The sequence below is a fragment of the Carettochelys insculpta genome, chromosome 1 (genome assembly GCF_033958435.1).
Source record: "Carettochelys insculpta isolate YL-2023 chromosome 1, ASM3395843v1, whole genome shotgun sequence".
Classification (NCBI taxonomy): domain Eukaryota; kingdom Metazoa; phylum Chordata; order Testudines; family Carettochelyidae; genus Carettochelys; species Carettochelys insculpta.
In genome coordinates this window covers 204,000,030-204,018,960 of record NC_134137.1, presented here as the reverse complement: position 1 = coordinate 204,018,960, position 18,931 = coordinate 204,000,030, and the positions used below count along the sequence as shown (strand labels likewise).

At 44.6% G+C, this 18,931-nt stretch overlaps 1 protein-coding gene across 1 annotated transcript in view; it reads left to right on the top strand.

Moving 5' to 3' along the window:
• PTGFRN (prostaglandin F2 receptor inhibitor) overlaps positions 1-18,931 on the top strand; it is a 116,882-nt gene that overhangs the window by 59,854 nt on the left and 38,097 nt on the right. Inside the window, exon 5 of the mRNA XM_074998001.1 lies at positions 3,582-4,007. Coding sequence (XP_074854102.1) covers positions 3,582-4,007 — 426 coding nt within the window. The remainder of the gene's footprint in view (positions 1-3,581; positions 4,008-18,931) is intronic.

Genomic DNA, 18,931 nt, shown 5'->3' with positions numbered 1-18,931 from the left:
TAGGATCTAAATTACCTTTGACAGCATTTCAAACCTGAGAGATGGGGGAGGGGACATTTCTACCCATGCTCTGTGCTAAAATCCAAAGTCACTAAACTGATTATCATTGAGTTAACTGAGCCTAGTTCCAGTTTAGTAGCCAGGCTGATGTGCCATGCAAGGTAACCCACTTGCCCCAATTCTGCCAGTGCACTCAGTCACGGCTTGACACCTCCTCTGCTATGCCACTTCAGCGTCTCTCCTGATCGGACCCTGTCTATAAGATCAAACTGGAGGTGGTAGTCTGAGGCTGAGAATGGAGGCCATCAAACCAAAATCATTCAGAAGGGCGTGGCCAAGTCACTAGGTTGAACATCCAACTTAGACCCTTTTGGGTTCCTTCTTTATTCCCCATAGGCATTGTAGGGTAAAGAGGTACAGTTTGTTTCCATCTCCAAGAGAGTAAATAGCCATTACCTTTATAAAAGATGTTCCCTATGTGCTTTAAGATACGAACGCCATTGCTGCTGTTTGCTGGTCCCCTTCTCCCTTTCAAACCAGCTTCTGGCCATTCCAGCTGCCAGTTTCAGTTTCTGGGCTTCAAAACCTGGATGTGGCAAGTCACCTGGTCTCTGGTCAGGACCCTCCCTTACTCTGGTGAAATTTCTTTTCTGTCACTGTTGGCTGAGGTGCAGGAGCATCTAAAAGCTGCTCTCCCTTATGCTGACTGAGGCTGTGAGGGAGTGGGAGAAGAGTTCACTGCATGTGAGGTTACAAAATGCATCCTACATTGACCACTATCCCCCTACTCCTTGATTGCAGTTCAGTGCTCACATGGTATTAAGTCACTGAATTGTCAATGGGATGGCTCGTTGACAGCTGACAGTGGAGGAGTGAGATTTATCAAGGGAGCCTTTTATTCCTTTTAAATCCTCTGTTTGAGTGCGTCTGTCAGTGTGACGTGCCTAGCCGGAGTGGTTCTGTCAAAGCCAAAACTCTCCCCAGCAATCCTTCCTCCTCCTCAATACCAGTAATAAACAACAACAACCACCCTAAAGTAAGTAGCTGAAAACTGATTCCTTCAGCTATTCTCTCGTGCTGTTTTCAGCCTGAAAAAAACGTCAGCATTTCACCTCTCCCCTGCTTGTACCAATCTGCTTGTAGCACACATGGCACAGTTCCTTCTGTAACTGTCATTCTTGAATGTTAACCCCTCTGGCTTTGGAAGGGCTGGAATACTGCAATCTGATTGGCGTGACTGGTCCTTTCATTTCAAGTGCTAAAGACCCTTGCTGTGTGTAAATGAGATCTGAGGAGTATTTTATAGTTCTCTGAGATCTGTAGGGAGTTAGTTCTCATAAGGACTGTGATGTTGGTTCCAGTGGTCTTCTACACAGACTTCTTACTTTTTACTGTGGAACCAGAATTCTGTGCATATTTTTAGACTTTGTTTATCCTGAGAATTTTAGAGAAATTTCCTACCTTTGCTAGTGCTAGCAACCACAGACTTGGTAGTGTAAACTTCAGGTTGCACCTCCCTTATCTGGCATGCTCGGGACCTGACAGGTCCCGAACAAGAGAATTTGCCACACAGGGGATGGTAGAATGCCCAGGCTCCCATGGGGAGCCAGCCAGCCCCTGCATGCACACCCACCAGAGCCACAGGGCAGGTGGGGTTCCAGCTCCCAGCCTACTGAGGTAGGAGGGGGCTCCAGCACATGTTCATGGCAGCATCCCAGCCTCTGCTGTCCTGGCCAGCAGGGGCTGGGAGGCTGCTGCAGGGGCTCTGAGTACCAGCCCTGCCCTGCAGGCGGGGTCTCCTTGTCCTGTAGAAGCCTCCCTGCCCCTGCTGCTGGCTTCCAGCCACGCTAGGGCTCCTGCCTGCCATTCTCTCATCTGGCAACGTCTGCCTTGCCCTGCCGGATAAGGGATGATTGCCAGAGGAGAGAGAGCTGGATTTCAGAGGTGCAGATTGTAGTTGGAGATACACATCTCCTAGAGCTGGAAGGGACCTTGGGAGGTCATCTAGTCCAGTCCCTTGCCCTCTTGGCAGGACCAAGCACCATCCCTGATATCTATTTGCTCCTATTTCTAAATGGCTCCCTCAATGTTTGAGCTCACAACCCTGGGTTTAGCAGGCCAATGCTCAAACCACTGAGCTATAGTGTCATGTCATATAGTCTTGTGGAAAACAATGATTAAAATGACTGAAGTCTAGTCTTTGGCCAGTGCTCCTATGACTGCTGGCACTGATGAAGCTGCACCTTCATCTGAAAGAGATTCTTGTAAACTTGCCAAAGTAGGTGTAGATGTATTAAGTGGGATTGCATTACCAAATGTACCCAGAGATTTAGTGCACCCAGACAGAAAAGGTCTAGCAGTTATCTCCCAATATTTCCACTAAGATGTTCTAATATCATGTTTCATCAGCGGCTTACATTTTTAACTTTCATTTCTTTCTCTGTCCCAATTGTGTCTGAGATTAGTGCATTAACCACACGATAAAGCAATAAGGAATTGAAAACAAAAACAAAATGTTGGGCTGTTTAATCATAAAGCAACAGGAAGTTTGATATTTTTCAAGTAGCATTAAAAAAGTAATAGAGAAAACATAAGTTTTTATCAATGGTAGACAAGCTCTTACTTCCTAGCCAAATTTCAGTGCTGAGAGATTCTTATCATAGTATCTTTGTTCATGAGCCTGCAGTCTGCTTTTCCTAAAATCTAATAAATAACAAAGTCATGTAGCCTTGTCCTACCATTTCCTGGGTTAGGACAGCCAGCTGTTCCAACCATAGATTCAGCTGTTCAGCTCTGAAATTGAACCTTGAGAGATTCCAGTTCTATACTGGTTATAACACGTCAAAATTCAAACCCAATTTGCTTTGGTATGTGCATATGTATATGGCTGTCATGTTAACCCACTAAATTCTGTGGTGCTTGCTGGAGTTAACCTTAACAAGGTGTTGGAACTGTCCCTGGCCGAGGCTGGAGTTGGTAGTGGGTGTGGGAAAATCAGGGGGAAAGGATGGATGGCCTTTTTATGCTGGAATGGAGGTGGGGTGTTACAAACGAAAGCCTCAGATGATCAGTTTGCAATATAAGTAATGAAGAGTTCCAAGCTGTGTATTTATCGTGAGTTCTTTGGGGCAACACAAAAGGTGATTTAAAATCACCTACTAAAACCTGTGTGCTTGGATGTTGGCAAAAAGGCCAGGGAAGGAAGCATTATTTCGCAGATGCTCATCTTCGTGGGTGGCTTTGGACCTGATTTTTCTGAAGTTCTGGATTCTGGCAACTCCAGCTGTAAGTCCATGACAGGTGAAAATTCAAACTCAGTGAGTAAGCTGGGTCTCTAAAATAAAAGGCCACATGTGAAAATTTTGTCCTCTGGGACTTGCTGATGGTCACACAAATGTACGGCAGAGTCAGAGTCCAGGTTCCTAGCCTCCTGATTTTAAAAGTCCTCTATATTTAGCCCATATGCTTTGATGTGTAGGTTTTGATAGCTCCAGATGTCAGGGCTGCATCTGGTTTTCACTCTTGCCTTGGGTTTTACTTTTTTTACTTGCTTTCTTCCCACTTTCTGAATTCTCATGCAGAGTTGGATTACCAGGTATTTCTGAATGCTTCTAAAACACCAAAGTTTTCTGACGACCCCACAGAGCTGGAATGCAGGATCACAAATGTGCGGAACACCAAAGCAAACATACGTTTTACAGTCTCCTGGTACTACAGGATGCACCTGCGCAGTGATGATGGCGTGGCAGATGAACTTCTTGCCACAATGGATGCAGACTGGACGTTGCTGGTTGGGAACAGGAGCAGACAGAGGACCCAGAATGGGGAGATAATTTTCTCTAAACAGGCCGTGGATACTTTCAGTTTACGAATCCAGTGGACCTCTGAAGCAGACCGAGGGGATTATTACTGTGTTGTCTCTGCCTGGAGCAGGCACCCCAACAGCAGCTGGGTAAAGAACAAAGATGTGATTTCTGCACCTGCCATCATTTTCTGGGCTGCTCAAGGTAGGTACTTCACAGATCTAAATGTCTTAGTGGTGGTGGCTGCTGATTTCAAAGCTTTCATTTCTACAGCACCTACCAGCAAGAAGTATTTCAGTGGGCTTTGGAAGCTGCATGTATATATTTACATTTGCTTCATCCACTAAAGAATTATAGCCCCTTTGGGAGTGAAAGGGAGCAACCACATAATGGTACTAACAAGTATCGTGTAATGTTTTGGATAGGAAGTGAAGAATAACAGTGCATCCATCAAACTGCAGTGGGAATTTAGGGAGGCAGCCTGTAACTTTCACAGCCGGAATCAAGCCCAGGGCACTCAGGTCATGGTACCTTCTATTAAGAAAAATGTCATGGTACATGAAGCACAAGGGGTCAGGATTTCTGTCTCCCATGCAAGGAGTTTTCCAGGATGCATTGCATTGCCAAAAACTGGGGTGCTCTCTCTGTTTCTCTAATGCCTTTATTGTTCAGCAAGTTACCTGTGCTTGGTGCTTTATAAGACCCAAAGTAAAGACAGTCCACGCCTTGACAAGCTGACAGCCTGGGAGTTGTCGTCTTCTCCCATCCTTTACCTGGCTGGCTTTAAGAAGGCACCACAGAGACTTGAAGGCATGAGAGGCACTCAGCCAATTCTAAACACTAGTTTTAATAGGTTCATGCTGACTCAGTCTAGCTGAGCGCTTTTGGGTCACTCCAAGATACGTTTTAAAGAGTCTGAGTGTTCCAGCTTAGTTGTGGGCTCGCTGAGTAAGGTGACTAGAACGTTGCGTTTAGGCAAAAGACTTCATATGTTTTCTCTGTTCAATGCGTTCTTCTTACAAAACATGTTTGTTTAAACTGTCTAGTCTCGCCCTGACCTGGCTAAGCCAAGTCTAATGCTCAGCAAGCTTGAACCAGTTTGAAAATGCTCAGGTTACAGCCTTGCAGGAGAGAGAGACCAGAGGGGAGAGCCATCTCATCCACAAGATAGTTTGGGGTAGCTGCCCCAGGCCATGCACTGTACGGGGCCCTGCAGCAGCTGCCTCAGCTGTCCTGTAGACCAGGCACAGGACATTGCCTGGGGACCTGGTGTAGGGCAGCAGCAGTGGGGGTTGCACCCCCTGACCTCCTGCTTCCCAGTCTCCACAGGGGTTTTAGTCAGAGTGCCCGTCAGCCTGATGCCCTGCACTGACCTCTCTCAGCCCACTGTGCTCCACGTCATTGTGGCAGCAGGAATAAGAGTGCGTTGGCCCCAGGGTGCTCTGCTTTCTGCCATTGCAGAGAAGTGGAGAGCAGGGGGCTGGAAAAGGGGTGGTGGGGCAGAGCAGGCTGCCGGGTTGCTCCAGCTCCCACTGCCTTGGTGTGTGTGTGTCGAGGGACTGAACACCTGCTGCCATTCTGCATCAGGGCTCCCACTAATCCCCCAGCTCACATTGCTCAGGGGAGGGGGCTTCAGGCAAGGGGTGGGAGCAGAGTGTGTGTGTGTGTGTGTGTGTGAGAGAGAGAGAGAGAGAGAGAGAGAGACACACGCACACACATGCACGCACACCACACAGTTTCTTTGCCCACGTCGTCGGAACCTGAGAAATATGCTGTGAACTGAAGTATTCCATCCACGCTTCTTTTTCAGCAGTTTGGCTAGAGCATCCTTATAAGCTTCTGTGCCACCCAGTCGGTTTTGCAAGTAGGAAGGTTTTCCCCTTCTCCCTACCTCAGGCCTCTATGGCAGCCAGCAGTCATGACAGAGATAAGCTGCTGCCTGCTTTTCTGTTCCTTGTGATTATTGGGTTAACAAGAGTCTCTGAGTGGCTTGAGTTCTGAACTGCAGCAGGCTGGGCAGGGGATGGAGCGGACCAGGCTGCTGCTTCCGCCACCCGAGTGGTGAGTTGGGCAGGGGTGGTGACCCTCTGCTACTGCTACCACTGCCATGTGCAACTGCTGTCCCCAGGTAATCCCCCAACCTGATTGCTGGGGATAAGGGGGTAGGCTGGGGGCAGAGCAGGGGAGGGGCGGGGCCGAGGACATAGGGGAGTTGCTCTGGGCCCCAGACCCAGGGCACTGGTGGTGGGTTGCCACAGTGACAGCCCTGGATAAGACTTTGCATTACAGTCGTGGATCCATAAGGATACGTAGGTATCCAGGTCCTTGCTTGAAGAGAACGAGGACTCTTCTTTTGGCTTCTATTATGCGGTGATTGTTGTCTTTGTCCATTAACATGAGACTGTTAATCTACCTTGTTCATTCTCAGGAGACCAATATAGCTAAAATACTTATCTGCATTCTCAGCCAGTCATTAGGATATATCACAACTGGTTTCTGACATATTCTGTGTAAAGTTCTCCTGTTTGTTTTTTGAAGGCATCTTGGCTTGATCTGAGATCACTTTGGCTATGTCTGCACTAGCCCAAAACTTTGAAATGGCCATGCAGTTTACTAATGAAGTGCTGAAATACATATTCAGTGCCTCATTAGAATGCCAGCTGCCATGGCACTTCAAAATTGACATGGCTCGGCACCACGGGGCTCCTTTTCGAAAGGAGCCCGGCAACTTTGAAATCCCCTTATTCCTATCTGCAGATGGGAATAAGGGGATTTTGAAGTTGGTGGGGTCCTTTCGAAAAGGAGCTGGGCAGCGGCGAGGCACATCAATTTCGAAGTGCTACGGCTGCTGGCATTTTAATGAGGCACTGAATATGTATTTCAGCGCTTCATTAGTAAACTTCAAAATGGCCATTTGCATGGCCATTTCTAAGTTTTGGGCTAGTGTAGACACAGCCTTTTTGTTTGTTTTTTTTAATTGACAAGTAACATAACTTGTATGTAAAACAAACAGAAGTGCTAACGATAGTACCTGAGGTTATTTAATACCGAAGAAATTTGACAGTCTGATTTGCTACTTTTCCTTACTAACACTCAAATAACACAGTTCATTGTTTGCTTTCATAGAGCTGTCATAGTGGTTTGGGTCTCGTGCCTGACTCAGTCCTGCTGAATATGGGGTTTGCAGCACCGCATGGGAGTGTTTGAATTTGAGAGAATTTCCCTTTACACTTGTGGTGTTCTTTTGATATCCAAATAGTCTATAAACACTATCAGACTTCATAAACCCTCCATTTCCTTTACAAATTCTAAATATTTGGCCTAAAGTTAGTTGACTTTCACTTGACCTGAAGTCCTGTGTAAGCTGTTCCCCTGGATTTTAATTGTGAGCAGAACCTGCATGAAGTATCCTTGTGCTTTAAAGAAATACCTGGAAATAGAAGTGAGAACAAATGGTGAAAGGACAGATTTATGAGACTGAAGAACTGATGTTCTTCACTTGGATGCTGCACACTGGGGATGCTTGGACACCTTGTATCACCTTTGCCGCACTCTCAAGAGAGTGCAAATATTGAAGTAATGCTACTTCAGGCAACAAAAAAGATTTTAAAGGTAACTGCATTAAATGCCATATCACCTTGGTATTTGCAGCACTCCCGAGAGAGTGCAAATATTGAGGTAATGCTATTTGGCAACAAAAATGATTTTAAAGGTAACTGCATTAAAGGCCAGTCATCTGGGAACATCCATCCTACCTACAATTTCCTTTTTTCTGTTTCCCCCCCCCCCCCCCCCAAGGTAGGGATTGGTGCAAAATTTCTCTCTCCTTCCCTTTCCCCCCACCCACATGTTTCTAAACTTGTTGAACCCACAGATGGTTATAAGGGAGGGCTGGCCACACGGTGACTCATTTGAATTGACAATTCTCTTTGAAAACTTTGGTCTTTTATCACTACCTTAAAGTATATGCTGCACTAATTGCTAAGGCCTTGGAAAAGTGTGTTGTAAATAGTAGGAACAAAAGAAGAATACTTTAACTTTTAGAACTGAAAAAGCCAGTACTCATACCAGACAGGAAGTACTGCAAGGTTCCAGACTAAACTTTGTGATTTAAGACAGGAGCATAATTTGGCTCACATTTCTTTTTGCCTTTGGCCTTCATCTATTTACAGCAACGCCCAGACTGGCAGGGACCTGAGGGTGTGTGCTTGTGGTTTCCTACCAGGATCGTATATGTTTTTTTTTAACTCTGCTGCCCACACTAGTTGCACCAGTTGTGCCCTTTTGTGTATGTAGGTATCAGGTGGATTTCTGTGGGACATGAAATCACATTTAATTAGTTAACCAGTTAAACACTAGGTTTAACTAGTTAACCAATTAAAAGGTTGGGGGGGGGGGCCCACAGGCTGGAGCAGCCCTCTGCCCATGGTGGGCCAGGGGCTGCTACAGCCCCTGTCGGTTAACCGTGATCACTAAGCCTTATCTGTTCAAGGTGAGGCTTACCGATTAGCCTGTTGAACATTTACATCCTTAATTTCTGCTACACTCTTGACCCTTTTAATTAATTACAGCAGGGGTGGGAAACCCCAGCCCATGGTCTGGATCCACCCCACCCCCAGCTCAGGGCTCCCCTGCCCGGCATCTGGCCCACAGCAGGTGGAAGGTGTGGAGCCCTGAGCCTTGCAGGCTGGATCAGGCAAGCTGAGGCAGGATCCAGCCCTGGGCTCTGCCAGGGGGCAGGGCAGAGTCAGAGTCAGGAAGCGGGCTTCCTTCCAATCAGAGCAGCAGCGGTAGCGCAGGGAGTGCCAGGCAGCGGCGGGAGAAAAAGCTCCCTGCAGAGGCTTTTTCACTACCATTTCCACAGCAAGTGAAGGGGCAGGAGCTGGCAGTGAGCGTCTCCGCCCCCAGCCCGCTCCTGCATCCTCCGCCTCCCCATACTTCCTCCCACTCCTGCACCTCCCTCTCATCCAGACCCCCGCCAGCAGCTCACTCCCGACGCCCTCCCCACTGTCCCAGCCCACTTCTGCATCTTACTTCCCACCCACATCCCCCAACCTCAGCCCTCTCCTTCACCCACCCTCCCACCCTGACTCCAGACATGCACCCCCCAACCCACTCCTGCAACCCTCCTCACATCAGCTCCCTAGCAGCCCCCTTCCACACATAACCCCAAACCCCCCATTTTTGGTCCCACCCAGCCCTTCCAGATGAGATAATCTGGCCTGCAGGAGGACCCACACCCCAGTCCTGCCTTCTCCACCCTCCTGCCTGTGGTGCTGGAGCCTGAGAGGAGTGAGATGTCTCAGTCAGAGGCCATCAGTGAGGATTTCTTGGGGGGAGGGGGGCGGTGGTTCCTTGCTTTTATGTGGCCCCTGACTGATTTTTTTTTTAAATGGGTCAGTAGCTTCCAACCTAAAAATGGTTTTCCACCCCTGAATTAGAGGTTCTACAGCAGGGGTCTGCAACCTGCAGCTCCGGAGCTGCATTCAGCTCTTTAAGGACTTCTTTGTGGCTCTTGACACTATAAATGCAAAGTAATAAGAAAAAAAAAAACCTCCTGATTATTTTCAATGAACAGTGAACATCTTAAAAACCCAGCAGTGAACAACTCATATCTAAATAGCAAATGAACGTTGGCTAACTCCCCCTCGCATCCTCCAGAGAGAGAGAAGGCTGAGGAGTGGATGTCAGAAACACAATGATACAACACACATGTAAATTGTTAGGAAATAGAATATGTAAAATTTGTGAACGTCCTGCAGTAAACATTAAAAATCATTGTGTGTGCGCTGTTCTTAAAATAGGGGTTTCCAAAAGTGTGCTTTAACATTATTTATTAAGGACCATCTCATACTCGCATGTACTGTGGCTCTTGAATTACTGAGTTTTTTACCCAATTGGAAAACATAGCTCTTCTTAAAACAAAAAGCGGTCAAGTAGCACTTTAAAGACTAGCAAAATAGTTTATTAGGTGAGCTTTCGTGGGACAGACCCACTTCTTCAGACCATATCCAGACCAGAACAGACTCAATATTTAAGACACAGAGAACCAAAAACAGAAAGCAAGGAGGACAAATCAGGAAAAGATAATCAAGGTGAGCAAATCAGAGAGTGGAGGGGTTCGGGGGGGAGGTCAAGAATTAGATTGAGCCAAGTATGCAGACGAGCCCCTATAGTGACTCAGAAAGTTCCCATCACGATTTAAACCATGTGTTAATGTGCTGAATTTGAATATAAAAGCCAGCTCGGCTGCTTCTCTTTCCAGAACGGGGAGATAATTCCTCTTCATAACACACGTACCTTTAGGTCATTGACAGAATGCCCCATTCCATTAAAATAATTCTGTCGATGACCTAAAGGTATGTGTGTTACTGAAGAGGAATTGTCGCCCCGTTCTGGAAAGAGAAGCAGCTGAGCTGGCTTTTATATTCAAATTCGGCACATTAACACATGGTTTAAATCGTGATGGGAACTTTCTGAGTCACTATAGGGGCTCGTCTGCATACTTGGCTCAATCTAATTCTTGACCTCCACCCCTCCACTCTCTGATTTGCTCACCTTGATTATCTTTTTCTGATTTGTCCTCCTTGCTTACTGTTTTTGGTTCTCTGTGTCTTAAATATGGAGTCTGTTCTGGTCTGGCTCTGGTCTGAAGAAGTGGGTCTGTCCCACGAAAGCTCACCTAATAAACTATTTTGCTAGTCTTTAAAGTGCTACTTGACTGCTTTTTGTTTTGATAGTGTATAGACTAGCATGGCTTCCTCTCTGTTACTATTGCTCTTCTTGCTATTTTGGTTGCCGACCCCTATTTTAGGGTCTAAGCATCTGTCAGGGATGAGTTTGTGGAACTACTGTAGATGTGGGGAGATGCATAGCTTAGAAGAATTCAGGTTACAGTCCTTGAGGAAAGCTCCCCCTTCTTAAACTTCTCCAGCCACCTTTCTTTAAAGGTTAACAAGTTGCACTATTGTTTAGTGTAAGGACAAGTAAAGAAATGTTTTCTCCATTTTTGTCCTTGCTTAGGAAGAACATTAATATTTCAGAAATGAAGTACCAAATCATCTTGATTTTGTTCTGTAATCTCACAAGACTACCACCTGCTGGACAGTCCAGAGCAAAATGTTGATGGAACTGCTGCTGTACATTGCTGTGCAATGAGAGAGAGAAGCCGTTTTACCCAGGTCAGGTGCATAGGGCCCCTGGCTGTTTTCCCTGTGACAGCTGATGGAGAGAAGCTCTGGGGAGAGCTTTCTGTTTTTGACCACTAAGAATAGAAGAATGGTCATGCTGGGCCAAGCCAATTGGCCACCTAGCTCAGTACTCTGTCTTCTGACAGTGGCCAGGGTGTCGGAGGGCATGAACAGAACAGGGCAATTGTCAGTGATACAGCTTCTGACTAGGCCCATCTGAGGGTATGTCTATACTTAGCCAGTGTTCAACACGCTGCGACTGATCCTCTGGAGTTCAATTTTGCCTCATCTGTGAAGACACGGCAAAATTGATCTCTCTCGGCTTGGCCATTGGCCCTGGTATTCTGTGCTATCATGTGGAATAAGGGACTTTGATGCGAGCCCGAAGAGCCTCACTCTCCACTAGGGAACAAAGTTGATCCTGATATGTCAGTTCTAGCTACGTGGATGGTGTAGCTAGAATTGCATATCTGGGATCAACTTTGTTCCCTACTGTAGACCTGGCCTGAGCCCTACTGTAGCCTAATTACATACCTCATTATGTGGATGATCCCAGCTATGGTAGCAAATGGGGTACAGCAAGCTGCATAAATTTGTGCCACAAATATTGATGTTTCGTGTTAGGAATGCAGAAATGCTCACGCTTTTCCCTTACATGACCTTTCCTAGCTCCTATTCAGCAATGAGTGTCTAAGCACATGTTTCCTGGTGATCCTTGCTATTGTCTCTATTCATCTGTTTCTTCTGAAGCAGTCGTCTTTAGATCTTTAGGCTTGCAAGAATTAGAAGGTGGGGAAAATTTGGCTCGATTTGAGAACACTGGCTTTGTTCCACACATATGGGAGCTGGGAGATGGGGTAGATAAAGACCAAACAGTGCTGTCTTAATGTTAAATCTAAATAGGACATTTCCTGGGAGGGGAAGGGGAAATGTCTGTCTTGGACTTCTGGGGACTACTAAATCATTCTCATTACAGCGATTCTTCTCCACCCTTTCCTTGGCACTTCTGGGATCAGAGCATCGTTGTAGGAACTGGTTTTATGGTGGGCTTTGTCAGAGAGGTTCAGATGTGCTATGAAGGGCATTGTTTGTAGACAAAGGGATTCCATATTAAATCACTAGGACTCTCTGATATATATAGCCAATGTATATTGTACCTCCTGGCACATTAGGCATGTTTATGAAAAATTCCTCTGTGTATTAGGTCCTAGAATTAACACATCAGACTCTCCAAAAGCAAAACAAAAATCTTCCCATCTGTCTTTGAAAATTGGTTCCTCCCACTCTATCCCATGCATGCAAAAGCTTGATTGAAGATGTGGGTTTTGCAGCATTTCCTGACTGTCGGGCAACTCCAGTCTATCAGATAAGTCGAATGAGTTGGAGAAGTGAATCTGAGTGGAAGGTCTTTTGCTGAAAATGCGTTCTCACGGTAAGCCCTCAAGACATAAACACTGGATTGTCAACTCAAGTCTTCCAACTGATTTCAGTTCCCAGCATGAAGCATTTATAAAACAGCCATGACCCAAAACATACTAAGCTTTATCATTTAAACTCAAAATCTTGTATTGCACCCAAAAACTACTTGAAAGCCACCACAAGGTAATGTGCTCCATGCATTAAAACATTTTGTGTAGCCCCAAGAATAGCTCATCGCAGTAATCTGATTAGCCGTAGCAATGTATTTATAAAGTCCAGGTAGATGAGAGCTTGCTCAGATATTACTGTTGCCTTGAATTCCTGAAGTAACTCAAGGTTTGGTAGGATCAGCAGGCGTGAACCTTAGTAAAAAGCAGATGCATCCCCTCACTCAGGAATATCAATGTTGCCTCTGCCATCTTATCTGGACTGTGTCACAGCCAATTAGCTCTGATTCAGGCGCTGGTCTTGGGCAGGCGTTGGGTAAGTCACAAGAGAACATCATTTTGGGGCAGTGAAAAGCAGATAAGGCTCCGAGTAGTGTCCATGTGCAACAATAACTCTACTGCGTCGTGTGCGTACACCATAATAGCCCCTTATTACATGATCACAAGTGACAGTATTTCTCAAATGAAACATAAAGCAAGAACCATCTTTTTCTATAAATATTACATACCTATATGGGCCACCTTGAAATAGTCAGCTCTCTTCACTGTTTGCCATGTGGGCCACGAACATTGTGAGCAAGAAGCAATACATCTCTCATTACATTGCAAATATAGCAAAAATTTCCAGCCAAGTCCCCCATAAAAATAGGTAAGGTGGAAAGCAGAAATATTTCAAATATGTATAAACTTTCTAGAATGTTAGTGATAAACTAATAGGAAATTCAGAGTTAAGGAACTAATTCTGCAATTAACCACAATCTTGCAATCTTCATTATGTCCCAACTGAGTCAACAAATGCCCAGACTCCAACTGCGGAGGTACATTCAGGTAACGTGGCAGTAAAGTAAAGAACCTGAGTTTAACAGATCGTTCTATTACCAGAGTCAGACCTCAGCAGGTGCTAATAATGGGTTGCTGTAATGGTGCGGTAGTAACTGTCTTATTTCAAAATGGTCTGCATTATAGACACTGAAATTACTAGGTTTGTTTATTATGACTGTTTGCTTCTCTAGTGAAAACATTTTAAATTCAAAGATGAACGCTGTTCCTCCTTCAAGAGGTATGAGTTGAAATAGTGATGTCTGTCATAGATTTAATTAAATTATGTACACTTTATATAATGTATCCAAAGATAGCTTACATTTATTAAAGCCATTTTCAAAGCATGTGATTGGAGTACATGAATACTTGTATAAAGCCACACATCAAGATGGAATAGATAAATGTGCTCTTCCTCTGCTTATTACATTAATGGGCTGTAGACTTTATTGTGCTTGTATTTATCTTAACTACTATTATAACTATTCATCAAAACTGCTTAAATTCAACCTTCCAAGCAAGATGTTCACAAGCAAGAGTTGCATAAATCAAGCTGTCATCTGTCACCAGAACAAGAAGTCCTGTGGCACCTTATTAACTAACAGATATTTTAGAGCATAAGCTTTCATGGGTAAAGACCTTCTTCATCTTTACTCATGAGAGCTTATGCTCCAAAATATCTGTTAGTCTATAAGGTGCCACAGGACTTCTTGTTGTTCTCAAAGATACAGACTAACACGGCTACCTCTCTACCTGTCACCAGCACTCTTAACTGACTTCTTTATTGGAAAAAGTTCATCTAAAGGAATAATTTCTGGAAATGAACTTCTTCAAAAGTCAGAAAACCAACTGTCCCACTGTCGCCCTTCAAAAGTTCCAGCTATCAACATTATCCTGAAAGGCTACACAGTACAATACATGAAACAATGAATTCACGCTACTGTTACTCATGTTTAAGCAGTAGGATGGAAAATATTTAGTTTTAGAGCTATATTATTTTCTAATTTTATTCCCAGAGCAAAGAAGTTAAGTGCTTAGTCCGGGTTGATAACTTTATGGGTTGATAACATAGTAAAAACACCCTGATTGGTTAGTAACCTAGATTGGTTAAAACACTGCGTGATTTAATTATTAATGTGTTCTGCACAGATTGCTTTGAGGCACATTAGAGTCACTTGTGGCTTGTGAGCCACAATGTGAGTGTCACTGTCTTAGAGGAGGGAGTCTTGGCTAATACAGCAACTAAGGGTCCTGTGGCACCTTATAGACTAACAGAAAAGTTTTGAGCATGAGCTTTCATGAGCACAGACTCACTTCATCAGATTCCCTGATGAATGATGAATGCATCTGGTGAAGTGAGTCTGTGTTCACGAAAGCTCATGCTCAAAACTTTTCTGTTAGTCTATAAGGTGCCACAGGACCCTTCGTTGCTGTTACAGATCCAGACTAACACGGCTACTCCTACGATACTTGGCAAATACAGACAGCCTGGGAGTAGCATGCCTAAAGGGTGGTCCCTTTTCCCTGTCTAGCTTGCCTTCTTACTTTCAGGAGATACAGCAAATAGGAAATCCCTTATCTGTCTCCTCCTGCAGCCTGACTTTTGTTGCATTCAGGTTTGGTATGATGAACTTCTGCTAAGCTCAAAAATAGCACATCAACCTTGGTGTGCTATTTTTATCTACCATAATTATCTGAGTTACTTAACTAGGTCCTGGACAGTAGATCTCAACTAGCTGAGTCCAGCAACTAGGTGTTTGCTTCTTTCCATTTGTGGCTACACAGAGGTGAAATAGTTAGATTCTCGTTTATCCTCAACTCTTAATGTATCAACCTAAATTTGATAGAATAATTCTACTCGTTTCAGACATAAACTGCTAAAATTGGTCTTACAATAGAAACTGAGTTCCAACTTAAATGGTGACATGCGGGTTGCTGCCTAGTACACTCATCCCTCACTATACAAGCACAATTGGTTTCCAAATTTCTGCTCGTAGGTGAAAACTCATAAGAGCAATGCTAAATTCCCATTAAAATACATGTAAAAGTCTCCAGTTCGTTCCAAGGGCTTGTAACTTGACATAAACCACTTTTCTGATGTATTTGAATAGTCTGGCAGCAGAAGTAGGAAGAAGTGTATGTATATAGAGAGGGATTCCCAACCTATGGATCGGGACCCAAACGTGGGTCCCATTGGATTTGTTAAAAGTTGCCAACTGGGCAGTTCCCAGTAGCATGTGACTGTTAAAGAAGCCATTTGCAGTTTCTTAGCACTGCTGCCTCAGGCAGATATCTATCAAAAGAGATAGCTGTCATCTCCAGCAGCTATCTCTATCACTAGGGACAGCAATTACCTTATGCCTAGATGCTGAAAACTTCACACTTGAGTTAATTGCTGAAAGCAGGAGGGCAGGGGGGGAGCCACCCAGCCTAGCAGCCCAGGTCAAGAGGCTGCAGGAGGAGAAGTGTCTAAGGCTGGGGCTGATGAGGGATGCAAGCGGAGTCTAATGCTGGGGAAGTTTGGAGCTGCTGGCAGGGGGGCTCTAAGGCCAGAGGCAGTTTGGGACCATGGGGGTGGGATTAAAACCTGGCTGAGGGTGAGGTCTGTGGGGTCGGGGGGACTAATACAGTAAACCCTCGAGTTACCCAGGGGCTTGTTCCTGGAACCCATGCATAACTGAAATTTTCCTGCAAGGGAGGGGAGCCAGGAACCACCAGGGTTGGTCGGTTTCCCTGCTCCCAGAGTGGCAGAAGCTCAGAACCAGGGGCAGGCTGCTTCCAGTCTTCCCCTGGCTTGCAGGGCTGGGAAACTGATCAGCTCAAGGCTGGTCAGTTTCACATTCCCCCCATTGCAGGGGAGGGAACCAGGCTAAGAGCCTTCTCCCTCTCTTCCCCCAGCCTAAGGGCTGTCAGACAGCTTCATGTCTGAGGGAAGGGAGGGAGAAGGCTCCAGCTGCAGGGCGGTGGGTCTCCCTACACCCTGACCAGGGACACTGCTCATATAAGCAGGGGAAGATCACTCATGTAGTGAATAAAGGCGGGTATATATGTTCCTCATTTTAGCAAGTACTTGTTAGTAAAGTACTTGTTAGAAGAGGGATGAGTGTATAGGCATTCAGAGCACAGTTACACCAGTGTAACTATTTTCATTACTCTATTACTGTCCATGGGATTTCATTACATTCCCTCTAAGTCTTAAAAAGCTGTTACTGCATAATGTGATCCAGTGCTTTATACCTGGAAATGATGACAAGTTAAAATGTCAATTTATGGAAAAATTCAGCTTTCAAACATAGGCTCTTCTACATAGGAATATCAAAGTTCAAATCAGTGATACGTAAAAGCATTCTGAAGTCACTGTTTCATAGCATGTCCTACATTTGGAGGAAAAAAGTTTTGACAGGCCCCATGAAAACTACAAAGCAGATGCATTTTTACTTAAATGACAATGCAAAGAAAAATGAAAGGCACTTAGTGCAACTCTGCATTTGCTCGTTTGAGATACTAATAAAGCATTGCAGGGTAAAGAGCTGAGCACCTCTTGCAAGGCTTCAAAGCTCTCCCTTAGCTTCACCCTGCTCCCATTGAAGTCAATAACCAAATTCTGGCTGACTTCAATACAAGTAGAATTGCACACATTGACTTCAGTGGGAGTTGAGGATACTCAGCTGTATTAGACCATTATGACAACAAAGTTAATGTAAGTATAAATTAAGTCAAAATCAATTGTTATGCAGTTTTATATTGTCTTTAGCTTATAAAGTATTTGGAACAGGTATTGTCTTTTACACAGCACAATGGCCTACTCAGGCTTGTGGGTACTGCAAAAATATAAATAATGTAGTATATCAAAGTTTGTAGTAATGATGGTACGGAAAAATAGAATGTGATTGTGTAATTAGACTGCTTTTAATGTGCATGTGTAAGGGGGCAGAGAGTTGGTTGCAACCATAATTTTGATCTTTCTAGACTTCTGAACACCTAACAGTGCAACCCTAATGTTTTCAAAATATACTGTATGGAATGTATAATTCCATGCTCACCCAGACCACTGTTAGTACCATATTCCTTTCCTGTTCCTCCCGATGCCTTATGGAATATTGTGCCGTGTTCTGCTTTGTATGGTGCAGATTTTAAGTTGTCCTGTCTGGGTTCTCATTTTGTAGACTGTTTACTCATTGGAACAATGACTATTTAAAGGCAGAACACTGCAAAATGTAATCATAACTAGTATTGTGTTGCTCTCCTGGGAAGGCAGAAATATTTATTTCAATTTGAGGGGCATATGTTGCTGCTTTACTGTAGCTTATTTCCCTGTTGCCCTGTAAAGATTTGCCTTGCACAGCGTGGCTGGGTTTGTGGTTAATATGCAGTCATTTTCATTACTGGAAGAAAATGCACTGTAGCAAAACCAGCACTAAATGCTGAGCTGGCTTCAGTCTGCTATTTTCACTTGTGTTTGCTGGATATTCCATAATAATCAATCGATACCTGCGAGTTGACAGAAAAGTTCACTATATTGGCATGGTGTGGTGCAGGCACAGGCTGGAAAGAATGCATGCTCGCACCAATCATGTGAATATGGTTTCCCAAGTGGTTCGGGGGTTATGCTTTAAGGAGCTATCTTGCTTTGTTCAGAAGAGACAGATAATATCAACCTGGAGGCTTTTTCAATTTGTGATACCCACTGAACCCCCACGTATGTTGTACTCCCTCCATTGGAAAGCTGGAGGATCCATCCCAACCATCAAAGCTGGAGAGAGATGGGAGACAGCCTTTTTCACCTAAGTTGGCCTATCGAGGGTGTTGGAGGTTAAGAGTAAGGGATGTGACTTGGAGCCCTTGTTGCTCTGTCTCATAGCTTGGCCACAAGGCCTTCAGGTGACTTCTTTTGTTCTCTGAAAGGTACCTAGTAAAAAGTTCTTGTCTAAACATGGAAATGTCACCAATTTAACTAAACTTGTTCGTAAAATTTGCTGATGTAAACTAAACTGGGAGTTGTCAGTTGATGCATCTGTACAGCTATTTAACTGACTTTTAAACTGATCTTAATAAAACAAGTACAGCTTTTGTGTGCAAAGCAGTCCCCAGATGATATGGTGTTTGGTGTCTTCTCAAGTATCTGATTTTTCCCAGTAGCGAACAATATACATGAGAATGCGTCTACACTGACATAAATTTGAATTTATTGATATCGATTTTCTAATTCTGGAATTTATAAGTTTGAATTTCACCATCCTCACTTCCCACATGCTCCTCACAAAGTCAACTCGCTGCTGCCACACTCAAATTGGCTAACATTGACTGTCGCAGTAGTGCATTGTGGGAACCTATCTCACAGTTCCCTCATCCCTGGAGCATTCTGGGCATGCTCACTGATCTTTGACATCATCTTCCCACATTGCATTTTCCTCATTCCCCTCTGATCCCTGGAAATAATGCAGGGACCCACAAAGTTAGAAGAAAGAGGATAGAGAAGTGTAGGAAAAAAGAATTTTTGGTTTCCTGCCTCATTACCTTTCTGCTGGGGAGA